The 23,532-nt window shown below is 42.3% G+C and overlaps 1 protein-coding gene across 4 annotated transcripts in view; it reads right to left on the bottom strand.

The window, feature by feature from the left end:
- Window positions 1-23,532, bottom strand: part of LOC139554620 (POU domain, class 2, transcription factor 2-like) — a 69,892-nt gene that overhangs the window by 14,915 nt on the left and 31,445 nt on the right. For all 4 annotated transcript variants that reach the window (XM_071367577.1, XM_071367575.1, XM_071367576.1 and 1 more), the window contains exons 2-4: window positions 5,099-5,164; window positions 4,340-4,374; window positions 3,665-3,721 (exon numbers count right to left, since the gene is read on the bottom strand). In XM_071367577.1, the coding sequence (XP_071223678.1) occupies window positions 3,665-3,721; window positions 4,340-4,374; window positions 5,099-5,164 (158 nt within the window). The remainder of the gene's footprint in view (window positions 1-3,664; window positions 3,722-4,339; window positions 4,375-5,098; window positions 5,165-23,532) is intronic.

Raw genomic sequence — 23,532 nt, forward strand, 5'->3', positions numbered from 1 at the left:
GTGGGTTAAAATACAATAGTTAGGCTATTGCAGCCTGTCGTTTTGTCTTTATACTTTTTCAAAATGTCAACGACAAGTTTGATGTCGGACGACAATAGAATGTTCATGATGTCACTGTGACAACTGTCTACAGACATGTCGATAGATGTAGTATAAACCAGCCTTTAGTCTTGAAATATTTGGTTGTTTAGTACACTACCAACCATACTCTCTCAGCACATGGCCTCACTCAGCACATGGCCTCACATGTGAATCCTTAAAGAGATGGGTGGAGCTAAGGCTTAAGAGGGTGTGAACGATGCTGAATGGGTGTAGACAAAGAAGAGCTCGCCAGTAAGTGTACCAAAACATTCTAGGTCCATTTTCTCAAAGGTGGGGTTACAAGTTTATCAACTTCCAAAGCATAATTACTAGGGATGCACGATATATCGGCAAACATATCGGAATCGATATGTCTAGTTTAGTTTAACGCCAATGTTAAAAACCGGTGTCAAAGTTACAGCGCATACCTATATAACGTAGGTACATGACGTAATAACGCCACATAAAATTTTGCGCTACACGTGCAACAGCATTCCTAACCTAGCCCACACAATGTCTGCTGTGTGGATCGAGCCGTCAACAAGTCGAGCAGTCATTTGAAAGAGTAAGAACATTTCAGCGAGACAACTCAAAGGCGAAATCCGTTAAAGCCAAGATATTGGAATCCATTGCCCTTGACAATCAACCGTTCTCTGTCGTGGGTTATGTTGGCTTTCGCCAACTGGTCGAGCACCAGTACACACTACCAAGTGCGCAACCGGAGTTACACAGTAATAGCGTCACTGCTATTAGCTTCACGACATACATACTATGGAACGCCGTTTAGGTCTTTGCGTGTCAAAAAAGATACAGTAGCACTGTCAAAGCTGTACAAAACAATGTCTTTACAATACTGCGTTGGTAATAAAGCATAATTTGTTCGACAGCAACTTCTGGGATAGCTAGCTTTAGCTTTGTACCTAGCTAGCACCAATACAACCAGCCTGAAAACAATGACCAGTAGAAACTGCAGTCATTTTCATTATTCTTAGCAATGATTTAGCAATCCTTGTGAGTAAGTATTAGCTAGGTTGCCACTTGTTGTTCACCTATTGAAATGAACTTCAGTTCATGAAAATAAATAGCTAGCCAGCTACTTAACCCTGTTGCCCAAAGCTAAAGTTATAAGCAGCCAGCTAGCTTCATCTGGCTAGTGACACTCGGCCGGACCGGGTTATGTGTTGTGAAGCTAGCCACAATAAGGATTAGGCATAATAGTGGAATTTGCGGATTTGCTGTCAATGACGTATGTCATTGACAGTGATGCAAATGAATATAAATATTAGAATTATGCCATACTTTTATTTTGAAGGCTACCCGCAAAGTCCACTATTGTGGCTAATCTTTATTGTGGCCAGCTTCACGTAGATGGGTCCGACAACCATTAATCAAATAAGAACTGTCTTATAAATTTGTGTTATTTTAGATGAGGACACCTAGCTATATAGTGTTATTTAACGTGCATATTTTTTGACACGCAAAGACCCAAACGGCATTCCATAGAAATCCTGGTTGAGAATGAAACGGCAGAACAAATGGCAGAACAACGAAACAGCACAGCAAGTAAGTGAAAGAAATAGGTTTTGATTATGTTTGACTGGTAATGGGGACATACGTAATGCCAACAAAATAACTTTTTGGTCAGTGTGATGTGTGTGTGTGTGTAACCTTTATTTAACTAGGCAAGTCAGTTAAGAACAAATTCTATTTACAATGACGGCCTACACCAGCTAAACCCGGACGATGCTGGGCCAATTGTGCGCCGCCCTATGGGACTCCCAATCACGTCCGGATGTGATACAGCCTGGATTAGAACCAGGGACTGTAGTGACGCCTCTTGCACGGAGATCCAGTGCCTTAGACCGCTGCATCCATGTGGTGTGTTAACTATTTAACTGTACTAGAATTCTTAAAAGGCTGCACATTTTTTATATCGGTTATCGGTATCGGTTATTTTTCGCAAGGAAAATATTGGATATTGGTATTGGCCAAAAATGTCATATCGGTGCATCACTAATAATTACTTTCCCATTGTTCCTCAACTGTAGTGTATGATATACCATTGTCTAGCTCTGAGTCTCTACTTTTATCCAATGTAAAAAACACAATTTCAAATTTTGCTACATAAGACCTAATCAAGCCAGTCGGTCACATAAACAGTGCCGTCGGAAAGTATTCAGACCCCATGACTTTTTGCACATTTTATTAGGTTACAGCCTTATTCTAAAATTGATTTTTTTCTCTCGCAAAAACAGTTATATATATATTTTTTTTGCTGATCTCTTAAAAATAAAAAACAGAAATATCACATTTACATTAGTATTCACACCCTTTACTCAGTACTTTGTTGAAGCACCTTTGGCAGCGATTACAGCCTTGAGTCTTCTTGGGTATGACAGTAAAAAGCTCGGCACACCTGTATTTGGGGAGTTTCTCCAATTCTTCTCTGCAGATCCTCTCAAGCTCTGTCTGGTTGGATGGGGAGCGTTGCTGCACATCTCATTTCAGGTCTCTCCAGAGATGTTCGATCGGGTTCAAGTCCGGGCTCTGGCTGGGCCACTCAAGGACATTCAGAGACTTGTCCTGAAGCCACTCCTGCATTGTCTTGGCTGTGTGCTTAGGGACATTGTCCTGTTGGAAGGTGAACCTTCGCCCCAGTCTGAGGTCCTGAGCGCTCTGGTGCAGGTTTTCATCAAGGATCTCTCTGTACTTTGCTCAGTTCATCTTTCCCTCAATCCTGACTAGTCTCCCAGTCCCTGCCGCTGAAAAACATCCCCACAGCATGATGCTGTCACCACCATGCTTCACCGTAGGGATGGTGCCAGGTTTCTTCTAGACATGACGCTTGGCATTCAGGCCAAAGAGTTCAATCTTGGTTTCATCAGACCAGAGAATCTTGTTTATCATGGTCTGAGAGTCTTTAGGTGCCTTTTGGTAAACTCCAAGTGGGCTGAAATGTGCCTTTTACTGAGGGGCGGCAGGTATCCTAGTGGTTAGAGCATTGGGCCAGTAACCAAAAGGTTGCTGGATCGAATCCCCAAGCTGACAAGGTAAACATGTGTTGTTCTGCCCCTGAACAAGGCAGTTCCCCGGTAGGTTGTCATTATAAATAAGAATTTGTTCTTAACTGACTTGCCTAGTTAAATAAAGGTTAAAAAAAAGGCCTGATTGGTGGAGTGCTGCAGAGATGGTTGTTGTTCAGGAAGGTTATCCTATTGTTGCGTTTATAGTTTTGTTCAGTATTTATGAATTTTATCAGCATTTTAGCCCTATTGGGGGCCACAACATACAGTACAAAATATATTACCATGCATAAAATGTTCAGCTCTGTTGTCTAAATAATTTTAGAATATTCCAAGTTGGCTGAGGATTTCTGACCTGAGGAAGGTCCTATCCAGCCCATCACTCTCTTTTTTTCCTCGATCTCCCTCAATGTCTATACATCAATGTCCATAGTCTGTCTTTCTGAAGAGAAAGGAAAAGCTAATTCCCCCCCTCTTCTGCAGCATGTCTTTATAAAGTGGGCTGTGCAAACACACACACACACCGTCTCTCTCGCATGTGAGTGCACTAATTCACTCACCTTGATGCTGCTCAAGGTAGGAGAAAGACTGAAGGGACTCGTTTTCATTGGCTGAACCTGTGATGAGACGAATGGTAACAATAAAATCCATTCAGACACAGATATTTAAATCTATTCAACTGCGAAGCCATAAACAGAGGTGCCATTACAGATTGACAGAAAACCTTAATAAAACTCATCAATTGAATCCACGTGTGTCCTAATCATTTTCATTTTTACATTAATTTAAACCCAACCAAAAAAGTACAGCAGTAGGACCTCAGGACAATTTTGTGAATTGAGGTGGTTCTGAACACTGAAATGTCTATAACACTTTGAAATTCACCTAAAAACAGCATCAAACCTTTATACAAAATTATGATTGCATATATTTAAAAAAATAATTTTGCCAGATACTGTAAATATCTGATATGTTTTTACCAAATCTAAGCAACATTTCTGTTTGTCTGTAGCCTAAGATGTTTTTTTTGCATTTATGTCCCGGTTTAATATTGCCCGTTGGGTTGACCGGTTAGTCCTTAACTTTGAGGTTTGGATCTTTGAGGTTCTACTATATGCACAGATAATCTTATTACAACCTTAGAGCAAACGACAGCAATACATAAAAAACACAAATAACAATAAATCAACAACAACAAACATAATTTTACAATTACTTAAATTGAAATGACAGACCTGATCATTGGCATCAGGACTGTTCCTCTCGGAGTCTGTAAGATAAAAAAGAGGGTGAGAAAGACATAAAGACGGGTGAGAAAGAGAGAGGAGAAAAGTATAAAGTGGAATTCTAATAACCTCATCATGATCTACTGTAAATACCTCAGGCTGTAGCAAAACCTTAAACAGGTTACTTCAAATGTCAATTACTAATATTCCGCAGCCCAAGCTATCAGCTAAATCTAGTTAAACACATAGGTGTGTGACAACATGACTCTGAGCAGTGACTTATTTGGCGGTTTAGTGTCACGTGCATAAGTCATACAAACAGGCTGACTAAAACATTCTCACTTTCTGTTTGGAAAATGTGAGAAACGTGACCAAAGGAGAAGATTTGAGGTCTCTTATTGTGGATGTGTTGTGTCATAGAGCGGCAGGTAGCCTAGCAGTTAAGAGCGTTGGGCCAGTATCTGAAAGGTCACTGGTTTGAATCCCTAACTAGGTGAAACATCTGTCAATGTGCCCTTGAGCAAGGCACTTAACCATAATTGCTGCTGTAAGTCGCTCTGGATAACAGCGCCTGCTAAATGATTAAAATGTAAATACATCCAAAAACAACACACCAGATTAGCCCACTCTCCCCAATCAATACCACAACATAAACAGATGTAGACACACACACAACATCCTTTCATTCAAACATGAAATAGGCCTAATGATGGCACATGATGATAACTGATATCAAAGCAACACATAATGCAGTCTCAAAATGGTTACCTGTGCTCTCCCCTGGAAAGTCTGCCCCAGGCTTCTCATCCTCTGCTGGTTTTGACATCCTGATATCTGCAGGGGAGAGAAGGAAGCAGGTTAAATATAACATGTTTCCAACTGACAAACATCCCCAGCCCGCCCAGCGTATATGGAGGGATGAGGATGAGAGATTCACAGGGAGAAAAGCTCCCTCACCCTTTCTTCCCCTGCCCTCCATCTCCAATCTCCTTGGCTCGCACAGTGGCTTCCCAGCTTTATGAGTGTCACAGGAACATGTTCAATGTTATGCCGTAACGCATGCTATGCACACAAGGCTTGAGAGAGAGGCCACACACTATATTTCCATCAGGCTGGCTTAATGAATGCAAGTGAAATGGTTATGAAACCTGGCGGCACAGATCATGTCTTTTCAAATCTCCCCACCATAAATCCAACTAATCTATTTGTAATAAAGTCAGCGTTGGTAAAGGAATGTGATTTTCTGGAGGGGAAATTGCAGCATGAATAACACAGTCATATGTTTTTACAGAATCGTAAAAAATAAACAATTTCACGTCAAACATAAATGTGAAAGTGGTAGTCAAGATTTCCAAATACATACTGTATAAATACATGCACAATACAAATTATAATAATACATATTTCACATAATTGGAGATAAGAGGAAAACTGTAACCCATTTCATATAGGCTAAGTCTATATTTTTGGGAATCTGTGTCAAAAACCTCGAGAATTTAATTGCATAACGTTAACGTTAGGCCTAGACAAATGATTACAACCGGTAAGTTTTCTACAATAGATTAGAAATTCAAATGTAAGTGAATTTATTTATGCACACGTTTTTGACAGAAATGTGTTATGCTCCAAATATAGCCTTTTTTTAATCAAAACTATTTTCATAATCTGTCTTGAATACTAATTTTTGAAAAGGTTCATTTTGACCTACAATGAATGACAAAAATAATGATGTATGATGGAGCTCATGCCATTTAACAAGCTAATAGGCTAAGCTATTTACATGCATGTCTTATACGATTTTGTAATAGTCTACAGTTGTTTTAATTGCAGTATATTACCTGCAATAATTATATTTCAAATAATAATACATTTTAGGCCTTATGAACCTGAGATGAACGTCGTGTCATGAAAAACAACTCCGACATTTTCCATTCGATGTGTTTACCTCTAATCTAAATATTCACATTTGAATAGATACACGTTTAGCCTAGCTGTTACGAAAGCCTAAAAACGTCACATTTTCAAACAATTATATAATTTAAGAGTTACCTGGGTTATCGACATTCGTGAGAAAATACAAATATCTATCGAAAGCTTTGGTTTTGGCGGTGTCCTTCCTACTATCACGCTATGGTTGCATATTTGCGCGTGACTAATTGTGCATACCTGCAGATTTCCTCAAGAGCAATGATTATTTTCGCGCCATTTATTGGGCCAATCAATGTGCCTAAATAGTTTGCGAAAGGATAAAGTGAGCGCACTGTTTTATTACATTAGTGACCAACAAAGCCTACTTGAAGACGAGATCAAATAGACTGTCTACAGTAATAAGTCTCTATGCATATAAACGAAACTTTGAGGATCTTCCACCCACCCTTTCAGTCTCTATAGGTCTACCGTTTCTATGAGCTATTCTTGGATGCCTAAATTCTTCCACCCTCAATACTGACATCATGGTGAGTCACTGGTTTAGCTTTGTTACAATTCTAATGGCTCTAATTATAGACTAATAGGCCTATAATTATATGCAGCAAATGTTGAGCCTGCTCCCTCTGAGGGAAAACAGCCAAACTGCAAAGAATTCCAAATTTTCCAATAGCCTAGCATAAATCTGACCTCTCTGGTTCCTCTCCATTGTTAACGTGAAAGACACGCAATTTATGGCAGTTGGGAAAATCTGAGATTTTTTTTTACTGACAACAACCAAAATCAATAAGTCAGTAGCCTACTTATCTCTGTTATTCCTCCCCTATGTGTAAGGGAAAGGCAGGCAATAGGCCTACTGTATATGACTGCGTGTTAACAGCTCATTTACATTTTCGGGAAAGTGATCATAATCTTCGGACAAGCAAAACATATTCCTAACTTGTGTCTTTCTGACCTTAATGTCAATCCCTGCCTCTGTCCTGTGATTCATTTTTATGGAATAGCCTACTACTTTACACACTTGACTATCCATCACTAGTCTTCATATTGCATTGCCTCCATCCCCAGAAAGAGAGAGGGTCTTATAGAATAACACAAAGACATGCAAATACACACCGCCTAACAATGGTTATACACTAGAAGTAGCGGTAAAATGTTACCCTGGTAGCCTGTGCATGAGTTTATACTATACGCGCGCGCGCGCACACACACACACGTTGGTCTTCTTCAGGAGAGATGGCCTGACATTTCATTACAACTATCACGGACAGAGCTCGTTTTGATGTACACTAATTAGCAACATTTGAATAGATACACGTTTACCCTAGCTGTTATAAAAACCTACAAACGTCACATTTTCAAACATTGACATAATTCAAGAGTTACCTGGGTTATCGACATTAATGAGAAAATACAAATATATATCGGAAGATTTGGTTTGGCAGTGTCCTTCCTACTATCAAGCTATGGTTGCATATTTGCGCGTGACTAATTGTGCAAACCTGCAGATTTCCTCAAGAGCAATGATTCATTTCAAGCCATTTATTGGACCAATCAATGTGCCTATATAGTTTGCAAAATAATAAAGTGAACGCACTGTTTTATAACATTAGTGACCAACAAAGCCTACTTGAAGACAAGGTCAAATAGGTTGTCTACAGTAATAAGCCTCTATGCTTATGAGCGAAACTCTGAACATCTTACACCCACTTTTTCAGCATCCATAGGCTTACCATTTCAGTTAGCTATTTTTGGATGCCTAAATTCTTCCACCTTCAACACTGACACCATGGTGAGTCACTGGTTTAAATTTGTTACAATTAGAATGGCTCTAATTATAGACTAATAGGCCTATAATTATATGCCGCGAAAGTTGAGCCTGCTGCTCTGAGAGAAAACAATCAAACTGCAAAGAATTATAATAGCCTAGCCTAAAACGGATCTCTCTGGTTCCTCCCCATTGTTATTAACGTGAAAGACAGGCAATTTATGGCAATTATGGCAGGTGGGCAAATTGAGCCTGCTCTGAATTTTTTTTACTGACAACAACCAAAATCAATAAGTCAGTAGCCTACTTATCTTTGTTATTCCTCCCCTATGTGTAAGGGAAAGGCAGGCAATAGGCCTACTGTATATGACTGCGTGTTAACAGCTCATTTACATTTTCGGGAAAGTGATCATAATCTTCGGACAAGCAAAACATAGTCCTAACTTGTGTCTTTCTGACCTTAATGTCAATCCCTGCCTCTGTCCTGTGATTCATTTTTATGGAATAGCCTACTACTTTACACACTTGACTATCCATCACTAGTCTTCATATTGCATTGCCTCCATCCCCAGAAAGAGAGAGGGTCTTATAGAATAACACAAAGACATGCAAATACAAACCGCCAAATACACACCGCCTAACAATGGTTATACACTAGAAGTAGCGGTAAAATGTTACCCTGGTAGCCTGGGCATGAGCTTATACTATACGCGCGCAAGCGCGCACACACACACGTTGGTCCTTCTCGGGAGAGATGACCTGACATTTCATTATGACCGGCAGAGCTCGTTTTGATGTTCACTAATTAGCAGTGCTTGTTACTGACGGCAACGCTAATTAACCCCCAAAGCCTCCACCCCATGAGAGACCATTAACCAGTAATGGGTACAAGACGAAGAGCGGAGTACTTACCTGCGAATCAGACATTATTGTTCACCATAGCCACCATCTTACAGCAAGAAAGTCATTCTTCAGTACTGACCTTACTGCCTTTTCCCCTCTTTTTATTGTCTTTCTTTCCACATTCGCGCTTTCACGCAAGGCCTAAGATGTAGTAGATATGAAAATAGCTATAGCTGAGCCTGAATGGTACAATTAGAGAAATCATAAATCATAAATGTTAATATTAGGCCTCTTATGGTTCAGGGTTGAGCTCTGTTCTACTTTGCTAATATGTGAGTTTAAAGAGATGGTGATGATGAACACTACCTTATCACCTCACTCTTAATCCTTCCTCCTCCCACTACGACTCTTTCACCGTCCCCCTCTACACCCCCATCCTCCTCCCGCCACATCCTGTAAACATATGTAGTGCATGAGCGAAGGAAAGAACACTAGAAAGAGAGGTGGATATTGGTAAAAATAAGAGTGGGAGGAGTGGAGTGTGTGTGGGGGGGGGGGGGGGGATGGGGGGGCATCGGGGCAATTTTATGACCGTTTTTTTTCAATCTCTTTGGCACATTTTCTTATGTAAGTGGTAGATTTTCAAAAGCCTAATTACAAAACACTGAACAGACAGCACGTGTAATACCCCCTGTCTTATGTTCACAACCATTGATCCTGCAGTCATTTGGGTTTAAGACATCTTTCAGCCTGAGTCATTCATGCATAATACACGTTTTTTCCGTGAAATACAAATAGCTCATAGGCTCACCATTTAGTCATTTTAAATAACATTTATTCCAATAGCAAAACATACAAGATACAACTCTCCTTTTTGAAGTGCTGAATGTAAAGAATAGTATATGGTTAATATAATTTACATACAGTATTTGACTATAACTTGACATGCACCATTTTTTATAATTTGTATCCAATGGCAGGTTGTGAGCATGTTGAGAAATATGCCAGTCTTACAGTTTCCTTATATAGTACTTATGTAGGACAATACATTTATATTTTAATATTTTGCAGATTTATTAAAAATACAAAACAGAAATATCACATTTACATTAGTATTTACATTAGTTACTCAGTACTTTGTTGAAGCACCTTTGGCAGCGGTTACAGCCTTGAGTCTTCTTGGGTATGACACTACAAGCTTGGCACACCTGTATTTGGGGAGTTTCTCCAATTCTTCTCTGCAGATCCTCTCAAGCGCTGTCAGGTTGGATGGGGAGCGTTGCTGCACAGCTAATTTCAGGTCTCTCCAGAGATGTTCGATCGGGTTCAAGTCCGGGCTCCGGCTGGGCCACTCAAGGACATTCAGAGACTTGTCCCAAAGCCACTCCTGTGTTGTCTTGGCTGTGTGCTTAGGGTCATTGTCTTGTCGGAAGGTGAACCTCAGCCCCCAGTCTGAGGTCCTGAGCGCTCTGGAGCAGGTTTTCATCGAGGATCTCTCTGTACTTTGCTCTGTTCATCTTTCCCTCAATCCTGACTAGTCTCCCAGTCCCTGCCACTGAAAAACATCCCCACAGCATGATGCTGCCACCACCATGCTTCAGCGTAGGGATGGTGCCAGGTTTTCTCCAGACGTGACGCTTGGCATTCAGGCCAAAGAGTTCTTGTTTCTCATGGTCTGAGAGTCTTTAGGGGCAAACTCCAAGCGGGCTGTCATGTGCCTTTTACTGAGGAGTGGCTTCCGTCTGGCCACTCTACCATAAACGCCTGATTGGTGGAGTGCTGCAGAGATGGTTGTCCTTCTGGAAGGTTATTATATCTCCATAGAGGAACTCTGCAGCTCTGTCAGAGTGACCATCGGGTTCTTGGTCACCTCCCTGACCAAGGCCCTTCTCCCCCGATTGCTCAGTTTGGCCGGGGGGCCAGCTCTAGGAAGAGTCTTGGTGGTTCCAAACTTCTTCCATTTAAGAATGATAGATGCCACTGTGTGCTTGGGGACCTTCAATGCTGCAGACATTCTTTGGCACCCTTCCCCAGATCTGTGCCTCGACACAATCCTGTCTCGGGGGCTCTACTTACAATTCCTTCGACCTTATGACTTGTTTTTTTCTCTCTGACATGCACTGTCAACTGTGAGACCTTATATAGACAGGTGGGTGCCTTTCCAAGTCATGTCCAATCAATTGAATTTACCACAGGTGGACTCCAATAAAGTTGTAGAAACATCTCAAGGATGATCAATGGAAACAGGATACACCTGAGCTCTATTTAGAGTCTTATAGCAAATGGTCATTATACTTATGTAAATAATGTATTTCTGTTTTTTATTTTTAATACATTTGGAAATTTTTCTAATAACCTGTTTTCACTTTGTCATTATTGGGTATTGTGTGTAGAATGATGAGGGGAAACATGTATTTAATCCATTTTAGAATAAGGCTGTAACGTATCAAAATATGGAAAAAGTCAAGGGGTCTGAATGCTTTCCAAATGCACTGTATACATGATTTGGTTTTACCTTCCAACACAAATTGATGTCAAATTGATACAGTGTTCAGCAGTTATCAGCAGTTCTGGTCTCCGAATGAAGGCGTGGATTCATATCCTACTTCTGACACATGTTTCTGGCTACTGAGTGGCGGAGCAGTCTAAGGCACTACATCTCAGTGCTAGAGGTGTCACTACAGACCCTGGTTCGATTCCAGGCTGTATCACAACCGGCCGTGATTGGGAGTCCCACAGGGCGGCGCACAATTGGCCCAGCATCATCCGGGTTAGGGTTTGGCCCGGGGTAGGCCGTCATTGTAAATAAGAATTTGTTCTTAACTGACTTGCCTGGTTAAATAAAGGTTAAATAAAATAACAAAATGATCAAACTATATACACTACCGGTCAAAAGTTTTAGAACACCTACTCATTCAAGGGTTTTTCTTTATTTTTTATTATTTCCACATTGTAGAATAATAGTGAAGACATCAAAACTATGAAATAACACATATGGAATCATGTAGTAACCAAAAAAGTGTTAAACAAATCTAAATATATTTTATATTTGAGATTCTTCAAAATAGCCACCCTTTGCCTTGATGACAGCTTTCCACACTCTTGGCATTCTCTCAACCAGCTTCACGAGGTAGTCACATGGAATGCAGGTGTGCCTTCTTAAAAGTTAATTTGTGGAATTTCTTTCCTTAATGCGTTTGAGACAATCAGTTGTGTTGTGACAAGTTAGGGGGGTATACAGAAGATAGCCCTATTTGGTTAAATACCAAGTCCATATTATGACAAGAACAGCTCAAATAACCAAGGAGAAACGACAGTCCATCATTACTTTAAGACATGAAGGTCAGTCAGTATGGAAAAGTTCAAGAACTTTGAATGTTTCTTCAAGTGCAGTCGCAAAAACCATGAAGCACTATGATGAAACTGTCTCTCATGAGGACCGCCACAGGAATGGGAGACCCAGAGTTAACTCTGCTGCAGAGGATAAGTTCATTAAAGTTACCAGCCTCAGAAATTGCAGCCCAAATAAATGCTTCACAGAGTTCAAGTAACAGACACATCTCAACATCAACTGTTCAGAGGAGACTGTGTGAATCAGGCCTTCATGGTCGAATTGCTGCAAAGAAACCACTACTAAAGGACACCAATAAGAAGAAGAGACTTGCTTGGGCCAAGAAACACGCGCAATGGACATTAGACCAGTGGAAATCTGTCCTTTGGCCTGGAGTCCAAATTGGAGATTTTTGGTTCCAACCGCTGTGTCTTTGTGAGACTCGGCGTGGGTGAACGGATGATCTCCGCATGTGTATTTCCCACCGGAAAGCATGGAGGAAGAGGTGTTATGGTGTGAGGGTGCTTTGCTGGTGACACTGTCTGAATTCAAGGCACACTTAACCAACATGGCTACCACATCATTCTGCAGAGATACGCCATCCCATCTGGTTTGGGCTTTGTGGGACTATCATTTGTTTTTCAACAGGACAATGACCCAACATACCTCCAGGCTGTGTAAGGGCTATTTTACCAAGAAGGAGAGTGATGGAATGCTGCATCAGATGACCTGGCCTCCACAATCCCCACCTCAACCAAATTGAGATGGTTTGGGATGAGTCAGACCGCAGAGTGAAGGAAAAGCAGCCAACAAGTGCTCAGCATATGTGGGAACTCCTTCAAGACTGTTGGAAAAACATTGCAGGTGAAGCTGGTTGAGATAATGCCAAGAGTGTGCACAGCTGTCATCAAGGCAAAGGGTGAAGAATCTCAAATATAAAATATATTTTGATTTGTTTAACACTTGTGTTTTGTGTTATTTCATAGTCTTGATGTCTTCACTATTATTCTACAATGTTGAAAATGGTAAAAAAATAAAGAAAAACCTTTGAATGAGTAGGTGTTCTAAAACGTTTGACCGGTAGTGTACGTTAACTAGCACTACATACTTTTGGTTCAGTAGGAATGAGTTTTGAGCAGTATGAGTAAGTGCTAGTTAACTGTATTGTAAACAAATGACAAGAAAATCAAAAGTATTATTGCATTTTGAAAAGCAGATACTTTTATTGAATATATACACAAATTGAAAGAGTGATTTGGTGCAGTGAACAAGTTACTTTGTGAATTTGTTTCTTGTACTCAGTCAATTGAAAATGTGCTTCGAGTTTTGAAACATGAGACATTTTGATGATCTGTTTCGATTTTTGTGCTTAGTTGTGAAAATGTACCACGTACTTGTACAAACTGCAACAACGTAATTGAAAAAAAAGGGTATTAGGGTCAGTATCAAGTTCAATGTCTGAGAAGGAGGTGGAGGAAGAAAGGAGAGGTGGTTTCAGAACGTACAGAGTGGGAGAAAGAAAGTGACAGTCTGGGCAGAAGAAGAGAGAACAGCAAGCCCAAAGACGAAAAGGAAAGAACGAGTGAACGACTGAAAGTGTCGCAGTTGGAAAGTGCTTGGGTGGATGATGGAAACTACTGGTCATACGAGGAGAAATATCCTTCTGCTCGCATTCACTCACCCCATGCCGCTCTTCTTTTCCAATTTCTTACTCTCACTTCTTCACAGTCGCCTATGTAGGCAGATACAGTACTTTCTTATCATTACATACTGTGTGTAATTAAAATTTCGACCAGAAATTCAGTTTCGTTTGAGAATCAGTTGGATCAGATTAACAGATATTGAGGAAATTGCAGTAGCTAAATACCACCACATGGTGGCAGCACTAACCTGCTGATTCTGAGGGAGGTCACTGACTGCTGTAGGACACATCATATCACACTGTATTTTCTCATAACAGCAGCACATAAACTCTCACAATTCAACTACCTTAGATTACGTTTTATTACATAGACAGTATTGCCTGCTTCTGGCATGGTAAGAGCTTGGACAGTCTGTAACTCTTTGAAAATCACAAAACCACCAAAACACTGCTCACTGCTCAAAGTGTATGCTGTCAAGTATATAGTTCAAGTCCATTGCATCTCCACAACATTTATTTAAAAAGAGGAGATGGAAATACTGGAAGATAAAAGATATAAAACTGCTTTCACACACACACATTCACACAATCACCTCATCCACACAATACATGAAAATAGTCATGTAAAAAGTGTTTTTAACAGTCATACCCCCCCACTTCACCCAACATCACCCCTCTGACCAGGGGTCCAATTTCCCCCTAGCCCATCCTTACCCCCCCAGCCCATCCCTATATACCTCAGCCAGCAGGCTGCGAGGGCCCCCAGTCTATCAGTGCTAATGGGAGTGAGGGGCCTCTCGGCAGATGATGTATCTGTCTTTGGGCGGCGCGGGACGCTGACCGGGGCCGAGGCGGGGGATGGGAGGGATGCTCAGGGTCACTGACAGGGAATTAGGAGGAGAGGGGGAGCGGATAGGAGGGAGGGTGGCTGAAGGGGTCTTGCTCCCCCTCGTTCACGCCTGTCTGGGGACCGTGACAGACGACGTGTGTGTTGTGTGTGGAGGGGGGCAGTGTGAGGGGGTTCAGGGGGCGACAGGGGGGCCTTTTTGGGGAGAGCGGAGGGTCCAGGCAGGCGTGTGGATGTCAAGAGGTCAGCCACATGGCCCCGACCAACAGCAAACACCCTATTCACCCCGCGCCTCCTGCCTCGCTCGGCCCTGGCCCCAACCCCACCATCTCTCTCTCGCTCTCTCTCTCTCACACACACACACACACACACACACACACACACACACACACACACACACACACACACACACACACACACACACACACACAGAGGAGTCATCTGGGGACACTCTGTGGGGACCCTGTGGTCTATGGGGCTCACTTGTGCTCTGCCCCCACAGGATCCAATGTTACTGCTGACTGCTATTCCCCATGTATGTGCTATCATTGTTCTACGGACCAATATATAACTATAGGATCTGTGTTCTAAGAATCCCAACTGTCAGAGAGATAGGTAAATCAGTGTAAAGGCTTACTGAATTGCATCTGAGCAGGCCCACTGAGGAGATGGAGAAAAAGACATGACCTTTGCATTATCCATTGACAAGAACCTATACTGCTGCTAATGCACTGCCAAGCTGCCTCACACTGACACACAAGTTACCAATGTAACTCAGTACCTGATGCAAGGAGTTGCAGCGCTACCTGGTTACATGTTGACCTGGTTTACAGACATTGGAACGGAACAATGGCTGTTTTTACAGAGGGGAGCTAAAGGTTTAAAAGTCGAACGCAGTCTCTTCTAAAGACATACGACCGACCGTGCGGTCTTCACGGGGAGTTGATCGTAAGCGGAGTTGTTAGGAGTCGATGACCACACACGCACGCATTCAGCAATTTCTACCACTGCTTTTCACAACTTCAGATGTAGACTGTTCTGGATGTTTTATATAAAAGAAAATACAAGTTATACATTTCTGTAAATAGATTAATCTCTGGAAAAATAGATATGAAAAAACAGTGCATTTCTGAGGATATACTACTTGACAAGGATTGATGCAGCGTTAGGCCACTTCTTTGTAGACTTAATAAGATTCATCGGAAAAGCTTGGATTGTAAAGCAACATTGAAAGCTGCTCATCTATCACTTTTCCCCCTCTCATTCTGCACCTATCACTGCTCTCCTCTACTCCTCTCTCTTTTTCATTATCTCTCTATCCGTCTATCTTTCCCTATACCGCGTTCCTTATCTCCTTTCCTATTCGTCCCCGGTTCACAGAGCTACAGAGTGCAGCAGCACTGGTCAGCAGCGTTGGTCATGACATCACTGGTCAGCAGCGTTGGTCATGACATCACTGGTCAGCAGCGTTGGTCATGACATCACTGGACAGCAGCGTTGGTCATGACATCACTGGTCAGCAGCGTTGGTCATGACATCACTGGTCAGCAGCGTTGGTCATGACATCACTGGACAGCAGCGTTGGTCATGACATCACTGGACAGTAGCGTTGGTCATGACATCACTGGTCAGCAGTGTTGGTCATGACATCACTGGACAGCAGCGTTGGTCATGACATCACTGGTCAGCAGCGTTGGTCATGACATCACTGGTCAGCAGCGGTGGACATGACATCACTGGACAGCTCTGTGCTCCAATAGGACACATAGGCACGTTGCCAGGCAACAGCAGTGAAAGATCACTGTGTATGGCCTGTGTGTGTATGTGCCTGTGTGTGAGTGTGTGTGTAGAAGTGTGTAAGTGTGTGTTTCGGTGCGTGTTAATCATTAAGTATAAGTATGTTTTTCAATCCATTAGCCCAACTCATTGATAAGCTTGAATAGGAAGAAAACATAACTCTGAATGAGGCAAAGGTTGTTTACACATTCTGAAACCATTGCAAGGTGTCTTCACATATTTGGATGGCTTTGAAAAAATCCTTAAGGACTGTGTCTTTCTTTTGCTTGTCTCTTACAGCAATGTTGAGTTTCTTTCAGAGTCTTTCAGTGGCTCTCAAGAGTGAGTGTGTGCAGGTAGGCAATTATTTGTGCAGATGTATGTGTCGTGTGTGTGTGTGTGTGTGTGTGTGTGTGTGTGTGTGTGTGTGTGTGTGTGTGTGTGTGTGTGTGTGTGTGTGTGTGTGTGTGTGTGTGTGTGTGTGTGTGTGTGCGTGCGAATGCATCTCTCTGGAGTGTTTATTATATCCGATACAGTATCTCTTTCTCGCACCACATATTTCTAGGCCGATCGATCCCTCTGACTCCCAACAAGACAATAATCGCACCTCCCTCCCTCACTCCGTCTCCAACATTATTACTGACCTCCCCAGGGAGCGGGACGGAGGGATGAAGATAAACAAAGAAATGGAGGGAGAGGGGGGAGGAGAAGGGGAAATAGCCTCTGCATGTTACTTTCCTCCCTTCATCCTTTCATCCTTTCCTCCGTTGGGGTGGATGCCTGGACGCAAAAAGATGGAGAAAGAGGTGGAGAGAGGGAGGGAGGAAGGAAAGCTGGTGTTGGGACAGTGGCAGAGACAGAACGGAAAGAGAATGGAAAAAGGGTGATGACCAGAGTATTAGAGGGAGAGAGGGGGAGAGAGGGAGAGGGAGAGGAGGAGAGAGCGAGAGAGTGTAGGAGACTTGGGATGAAGGGATAAAGGGATCAATTCACAAGGATGGAGGGAAAGGACAGTAGTGGCAGTAGTGCATTGGGCTTTTCCAATAAAAGGAGGAATGACAGAAGGAAGAGGGGGTGACAATGAGGGTAACAAAGACACAGTGCCTCTTCAGAATAGAGAGGGAACAGATAGGACTCAAGAGAATAAAATGACAAGACAGACAGGCCGACGGTCATACAGTCCAGAGAGAGAGAGAGAGGGAGAAAAAGAGATGTGGATGTGGCCAAAATGAAAGTGTAAAGGCTTCAGATATAAGAATGTCGAGCGACACTCTTGTCTTGAACAACAAGGGGCAATAAACATAGACATAGAATGACTTGAATGAATAGAATAGATTATATTTCTATGGACATAAACAGGGCTAAACTGCTGTGAATATCCATCAGCATCAAAAGTGTGATGAAAGCGCAGACAGACAGTCATTCGACATGACAGCGCCTCCTAACCAACAAAACAATGTGTTATGGTCTGCGGTAGATTGCTCGGTTTATAGGTCTATCGATTGTCCTAGACTTAAATTGGCTCTGAATTAAAGAGAAAGGTTATTTGACCTCTTTATCCCTCTAGTCTTTCTCTCTTCCTGTCCTGTTAAATATTCCCCCTTTCCCCCGTCCTTCCTCCCTCCATCCATCGGCATATCCATCCATCTCTCTCTCTCTCTCTCTCTCTCTCTCTCTCTCTCTCTCTGTCTCTCTCTCTCTCTCTCTCTCTCTCTCTCTCTCTCTCTCTCTCTCTCTCAGTGTAATACCTCTTTCCTCCCTTCCCCCTTCCTCTAAGGCCATCACCTCCCTTCAAACCTCTCACCCCCCCCTCTCTCTTTCCCATCACCCTTCCATTTATTTCAGCGTTTCACCTTTTCCTTTGGACCCACTTTTGCTCAGTTCCGTCTTCTGCTCTATCAATCTCTTTAAAATCACAGTGATGAATTATTGAGTCTATTTATTCAAACGCCATTAATTATATAACACGTGGTGTAAGTGGGCATGAAGAGCTGTGGAAAAACTGAGGGGAAAAGAAGGGTCTGAAAGAGAGAGAAAGAAAGAAGAAGGAGGTGGTTTGGGGTTGGGGAGGGGGGGGGGGGGGGGGGGGGTAGGAAATTGGTCTGGCTAGCGGAACAGCTTTTCACCCCCCCTTCTCCCTTCCTTCCCCATTCTGCTTTGTATTCTGCGGAGATGACAGGGAGAAAGCTTTATTGCTCTGAGTTTGTATCGATCGGGGCCCCTCACAGGGGTTGCACCGACCCGCGCGCTTCGGAGGCACTTTCACAACGTCCACCCTCCTCCTCTTCCCCGCTCCCCCCTTTCGTTCCCTCACCCATATCTCCTCTCTCTCTGGCTCGGCTCGCTGGGGGATTCAAATTTGCATCTCCCTGTTTTCAGAGGTTAAGAGGCAGACCGCCCAGCTTTTTATTTACCTAACCGCACTCCAAACACAGCGCCCGAGTCACACACATAAACCCCAGAGGCCAGAGAATATAAATGTGAATGAAAACATGAGAATAAGTGTCCATATATTCCATATTCCCTCTGTTCCTCCTTTGTCATTCCCTCCTCTCATATTTTTGTTATTCTAGCAGTAAAAATGACCCTCAGCAAAAGCACAATATATATATATATATATATATAGAAAAGTCTGTTCCAACACTGAATTAATATATTTTTTTACACGTGTGAAACAGATGCATATATTTATTATGAAAGCTGCTGGATTCGGCTCAGAAATCCCTGAGCTTGAAGTGTGACCGCTCACGGTAGGACTAGGGATAAGAGGGGCAGATTCAGAATTTGGGGATAACAGGGGAATCAAACGGGTGTACAACAAATTCCACGGCGAGTGCGATTCGACGATCGGGTCTCTTGCAACATCGCAGTGTGTCGCCCTTGGGCCTGTGATCCGCACCCACAATTCCCTGAGGCAGACTCTAGCCCGAGTTACGCAGACTACAGACAGAAGACTGCCTTGTCTTATAACACTGTCTTGTCGTTCAGTTAACAAACTCCATTTTGGGTTGGCGGGATGGCTGATTCTGAGGGCCATAGTTTCTTTTGTAGCTGCGACTGTTGCAGCCCCCCAGTCAAAAGTGCCTCTTATCTCTCTATTTTTACCTTCCCTCCATCCGGCGGACCCTCTGACCATCTCATCACTACTTATTTCACTCACCAAATGACACACACAAAGGTCCTTCTCCTCTCTCAGATGGCGAACGTTGTGTTGCCATGTCCGCACTGTATGGTCGTCAAGCACGGCAATTGTCGCCAAGGACAAAAAACAACATGTTTGAATGAGCGTGAGTGTGTGTTGGCAAGGATTCGAGTTGGCCGAAAGTCCTATGGAAAATATATTGCTGTTCTTTGACCTGCTTTGTTCCGTTTGGTAAAATGCTCAAATTGGCCAATTGTTTAGAGAGCAGGCTTGTATACTTCTTAAGTTTTGACTACATTAATAATCACATAAGGTCAAATACAAATGTATCAGACAAATAAAATCTGTTTGAATTATCAAACATAATACAAATTGATTAAATGACTTCTGCAGATTCAGGTTTTTACAGAGTAACCTAAAAAGCAGGATGTAGGATCTTAATTTGATCCCCCTGTTGCAGGAGAACTTTCCTGCAATGCAGGATATTTAAAACATGTAGTGTATTTGAGGTTTAAAAAGCCTTCTGAAGTTTGTCAATTCCACTTTGAAATTTCAGACTTGATTTTCCCTTACAAAAACATTGATCAACCCCTACAAAAATGTCCCTTAACTATAATCAACATAATAATTAACATTTCCTGTTGCTGCAGGATTATATTCCTGCGGTAGAGAACTGGCTCAAATTAAAATCCTACATCTGTAATGACTAGCACAATAGGAGATGATGTAGGAATAATCTAGCTAAATTCTCAGATGATCTAAACAATTACTACTTATAGCTTGAACATTTTTATTTTATTTTATAAGCATTATTATCAAGGCTTCAACACTTACAAGATATAAACCATTATACCTGCAGGGTAAGTAAGGTACTGTAAGATAAGGTAAATAAAGTGTTACCATGGTTTTTCAAGGATATCCATGTTTGTATTGTCATCTCTTCAGCTCATATCCCTGGAAATCCATTTTGTGAGGAATAGAAATTGTCAAAGGGGAACATAACTGTGTAAGAACATAGCAACTGCCCATTGGAGCAATCATACAATCATACAATTACTGATTGTACTGGTCAAAAATGTTTCCTTATATACTGGTATTCTGTGTAATGCTGCAGCAATTGTGTGTGTAATTGTGTGTGTGTGTGTGTGTGTGTGTGTTCGTTTTTTGAATTAGTTGAAACCGCAGGGGAGACTATAACAATGATAACCTCGATGGAAAAAAGAAAAAATGATTACATATATAGGACGGAGGTTTGAACTTGTTACAAAACAACAGGGGCCACATACAATACAGGAGTATAGAGGTTTTGAGAGATCTGTGTGTGTGTGTGTGTGTGTGTGTGTGTGTGTGTGTGTGTGTGTGTGTGTGTGTGTGTGTGTGTGTGTGTGTGTGTGTGTGTGTGTGTGTGTGTGTGTGTGTGTGTGTGTGTGTGTGTGTGTGTGTGTGTGTGTGTGTGTGTGTGTGTGTGTGTGTGTTCTGTCCGTGTGCCGCGGCTCTAGGCATGCTGGTAGACTACATACTGGACCAGCACAGTGTCATGTTCATCTATGGGCAGTTAAACACAGCTGCAACGAGGCCCGAGTGGCTGGAGAGCCCTTCGTATCCCCATCTGACCGCCATTTCACACCACTGACCAGTATAAATTGGATCAAGGTTCTTTCATATTGCAGGCGGCAAAACAAGAGAAACAAAATGGCCGCAATGTCTCTCCACTGTGTCTCTCTGTTTCACTCAAGTTGTTGAACGGAGTGAGAAGAAGCACAGATCATAACAGCTAGGGGAAAGAGAACAGGATGTGCTTTAATTCAAGGGGCAAAGGACTATGGGAAAAATCTTAAAGCATATACTGCATTTGTATTGTTTACAGGAAGTACAACCTGTAAAAATACATGCACTGTAAAAATATATGTACTGTAAAATACATGTACTGTAAAAAATACATGTAAAAATACATTCAACTCTATAATGGTTCTTGAGGTAGTTATTTTTCTATTCATGCTTTTGTTGTAGTTTCATATGACATTTCTATAGACCTACTTTTGCTAAATATGCTGAAATGGTTGGCCTTGCGCATACATTTGTAACATTTTCACTTTGCACGTTCGTATGTTGTGTGCTCTAGTTTCTCTATGTTCTGTATACGTTGGCCTTGCATACCATGCCTAATGTATGTCTGGAATGTTCATAGCATTTCACCTTCTATTCATATGCCCGTTGCATGCTATTCATGCTATTCATTCCAGAGTTTGGTATGTGGTGTGCCGGGATTACATTGCAGCCCAGTGTGAAGTCTAGTTCTTTTGAGATGATTTGAGGGGCTTTGCGTATAGACCATGTCATTAATTAAAGAGTGGCCTTGCCACTACTGTATGAAGCTACCAAGGTAGTAATTATATTGCATGATCGGGCCCATGCTGTCAATGTATTAAGTGCATTTAGTTGGACTCATTGGAGTGTTTTCCATTCACAGTATCGGTTTTGTGTTTGTCAAGTTAGCAAAGAGCACATCAAGTCTATCATTTTGTACAACTTTATTTATGATCATAAAAGTGAACTTTGACCATCAAACTCAAATATAAATAGGACCGTTTCTGGACAATGTTGATTATTCAAGGTAAAACAAAATGGGTGAATAAAACTAGAACACTTTCAGTGAATATGTGTGTACCTGACAGGCAAAAGTTGATTGAAGTGCACAATGTTGAGTGAAGCCCAACAGAAGTCTCAAAACACATGTTAATCACAGCAGAGTCCATTGGCACTTTGTAAAGTCACTTAACTGCCTAAACAGTCACGTAGCCTATTAACATGTTCCAGGCTTGATGTACGTGCAGAGTGAAGCATGATGGGGCCTTGGCCTAGCTTATATGAAGTGTGTGTGTTGTGTGTGTGTGTGTATCCAAGTGTATGTTTGTACTCACAAACGCCACGTGTTCGCCGTGTTTACATTCGTAGACGGGGCACGAGGGGTGATATCTCACGCCGATCGATGAACGAGGGAGCAGGGGTGGAGGAGGGAGGGGGAGAAAAATCGGTAAGGAAAGCAGGTTATCTCCTGTCATTAATGGAGGGATTCCCGGGCGAGGGGAGCGGGGAGGGGTGCGAAGGGGAAAGACCTGGATTCATTGAGAAAAACACAGACTGTTTGGCATCGGGAGAAAGCAGACAATTATCTGTATTGATTAAAGCCAGCCAGCCAGCACAGTGAAGACGGAAAACTATGACTAGATCAATAGGGAGAGAGATGGAGAGAGGGAGGGAGAGAGAGAGAGAGAGGGAGAGAGAGAGAGAGGGAGGGAGGGAGGGAGAGAGAGAGAGAGACAGGGAATGAGAGGGAGAGAGACAGGGCAGGGGAGTTGTAAACGGGAGGTTGAGAGTTTGAAAACAATTTGAAGTGCAACAGTTGTGGCGGCAGAGGGAGAAAAAGTTGAAATGGGAGCGAAAGAGGGGAGGGCCTGGGGGAAGCAGAGTGTCAGAGGTCATAAAACTGGCCTAAAACTGGCCTATTTCCACTCCTCGACTCCACCACTGTTGAGGCTAAATATCTCAGACTACGAGACCCATCACAGCACAGCGAATCAGAGAGCAGTGAACTTAACACATTGAGGTATCTTTCTCGGGTAGTAAGAGAAAAAGAACATGGCAAGGGCCCAGAGTGAGGGGTCAAGCTGATCCCTTAAGACATGGGTAGTTACACATGTAGCGTGATGTACTACAGTACCCATAATGCTCTGACAACATATCCGGTTTTACCTTAGTAAAGATGAAGCTAAAATAATGGTGTCCCATCTGCTCAGAAGTAGGATCTTCTTACCAGTATGCAGTCACTGCCTACTGAGGACTCTAGAAACGAACCAAAAGGCTAAACAAACACATGTCTACACTATCATAATAAAATACATATGAATAAACACATTGACAGCGGAG

Source organism: Salvelinus alpinus, chromosome 26 (assembly GCF_045679555.1).
Source record: "Salvelinus alpinus chromosome 26, SLU_Salpinus.1, whole genome shotgun sequence".
Taxonomy (NCBI): domain Eukaryota; kingdom Metazoa; phylum Chordata; class Actinopteri; order Salmoniformes; family Salmonidae; genus Salvelinus; species Salvelinus alpinus.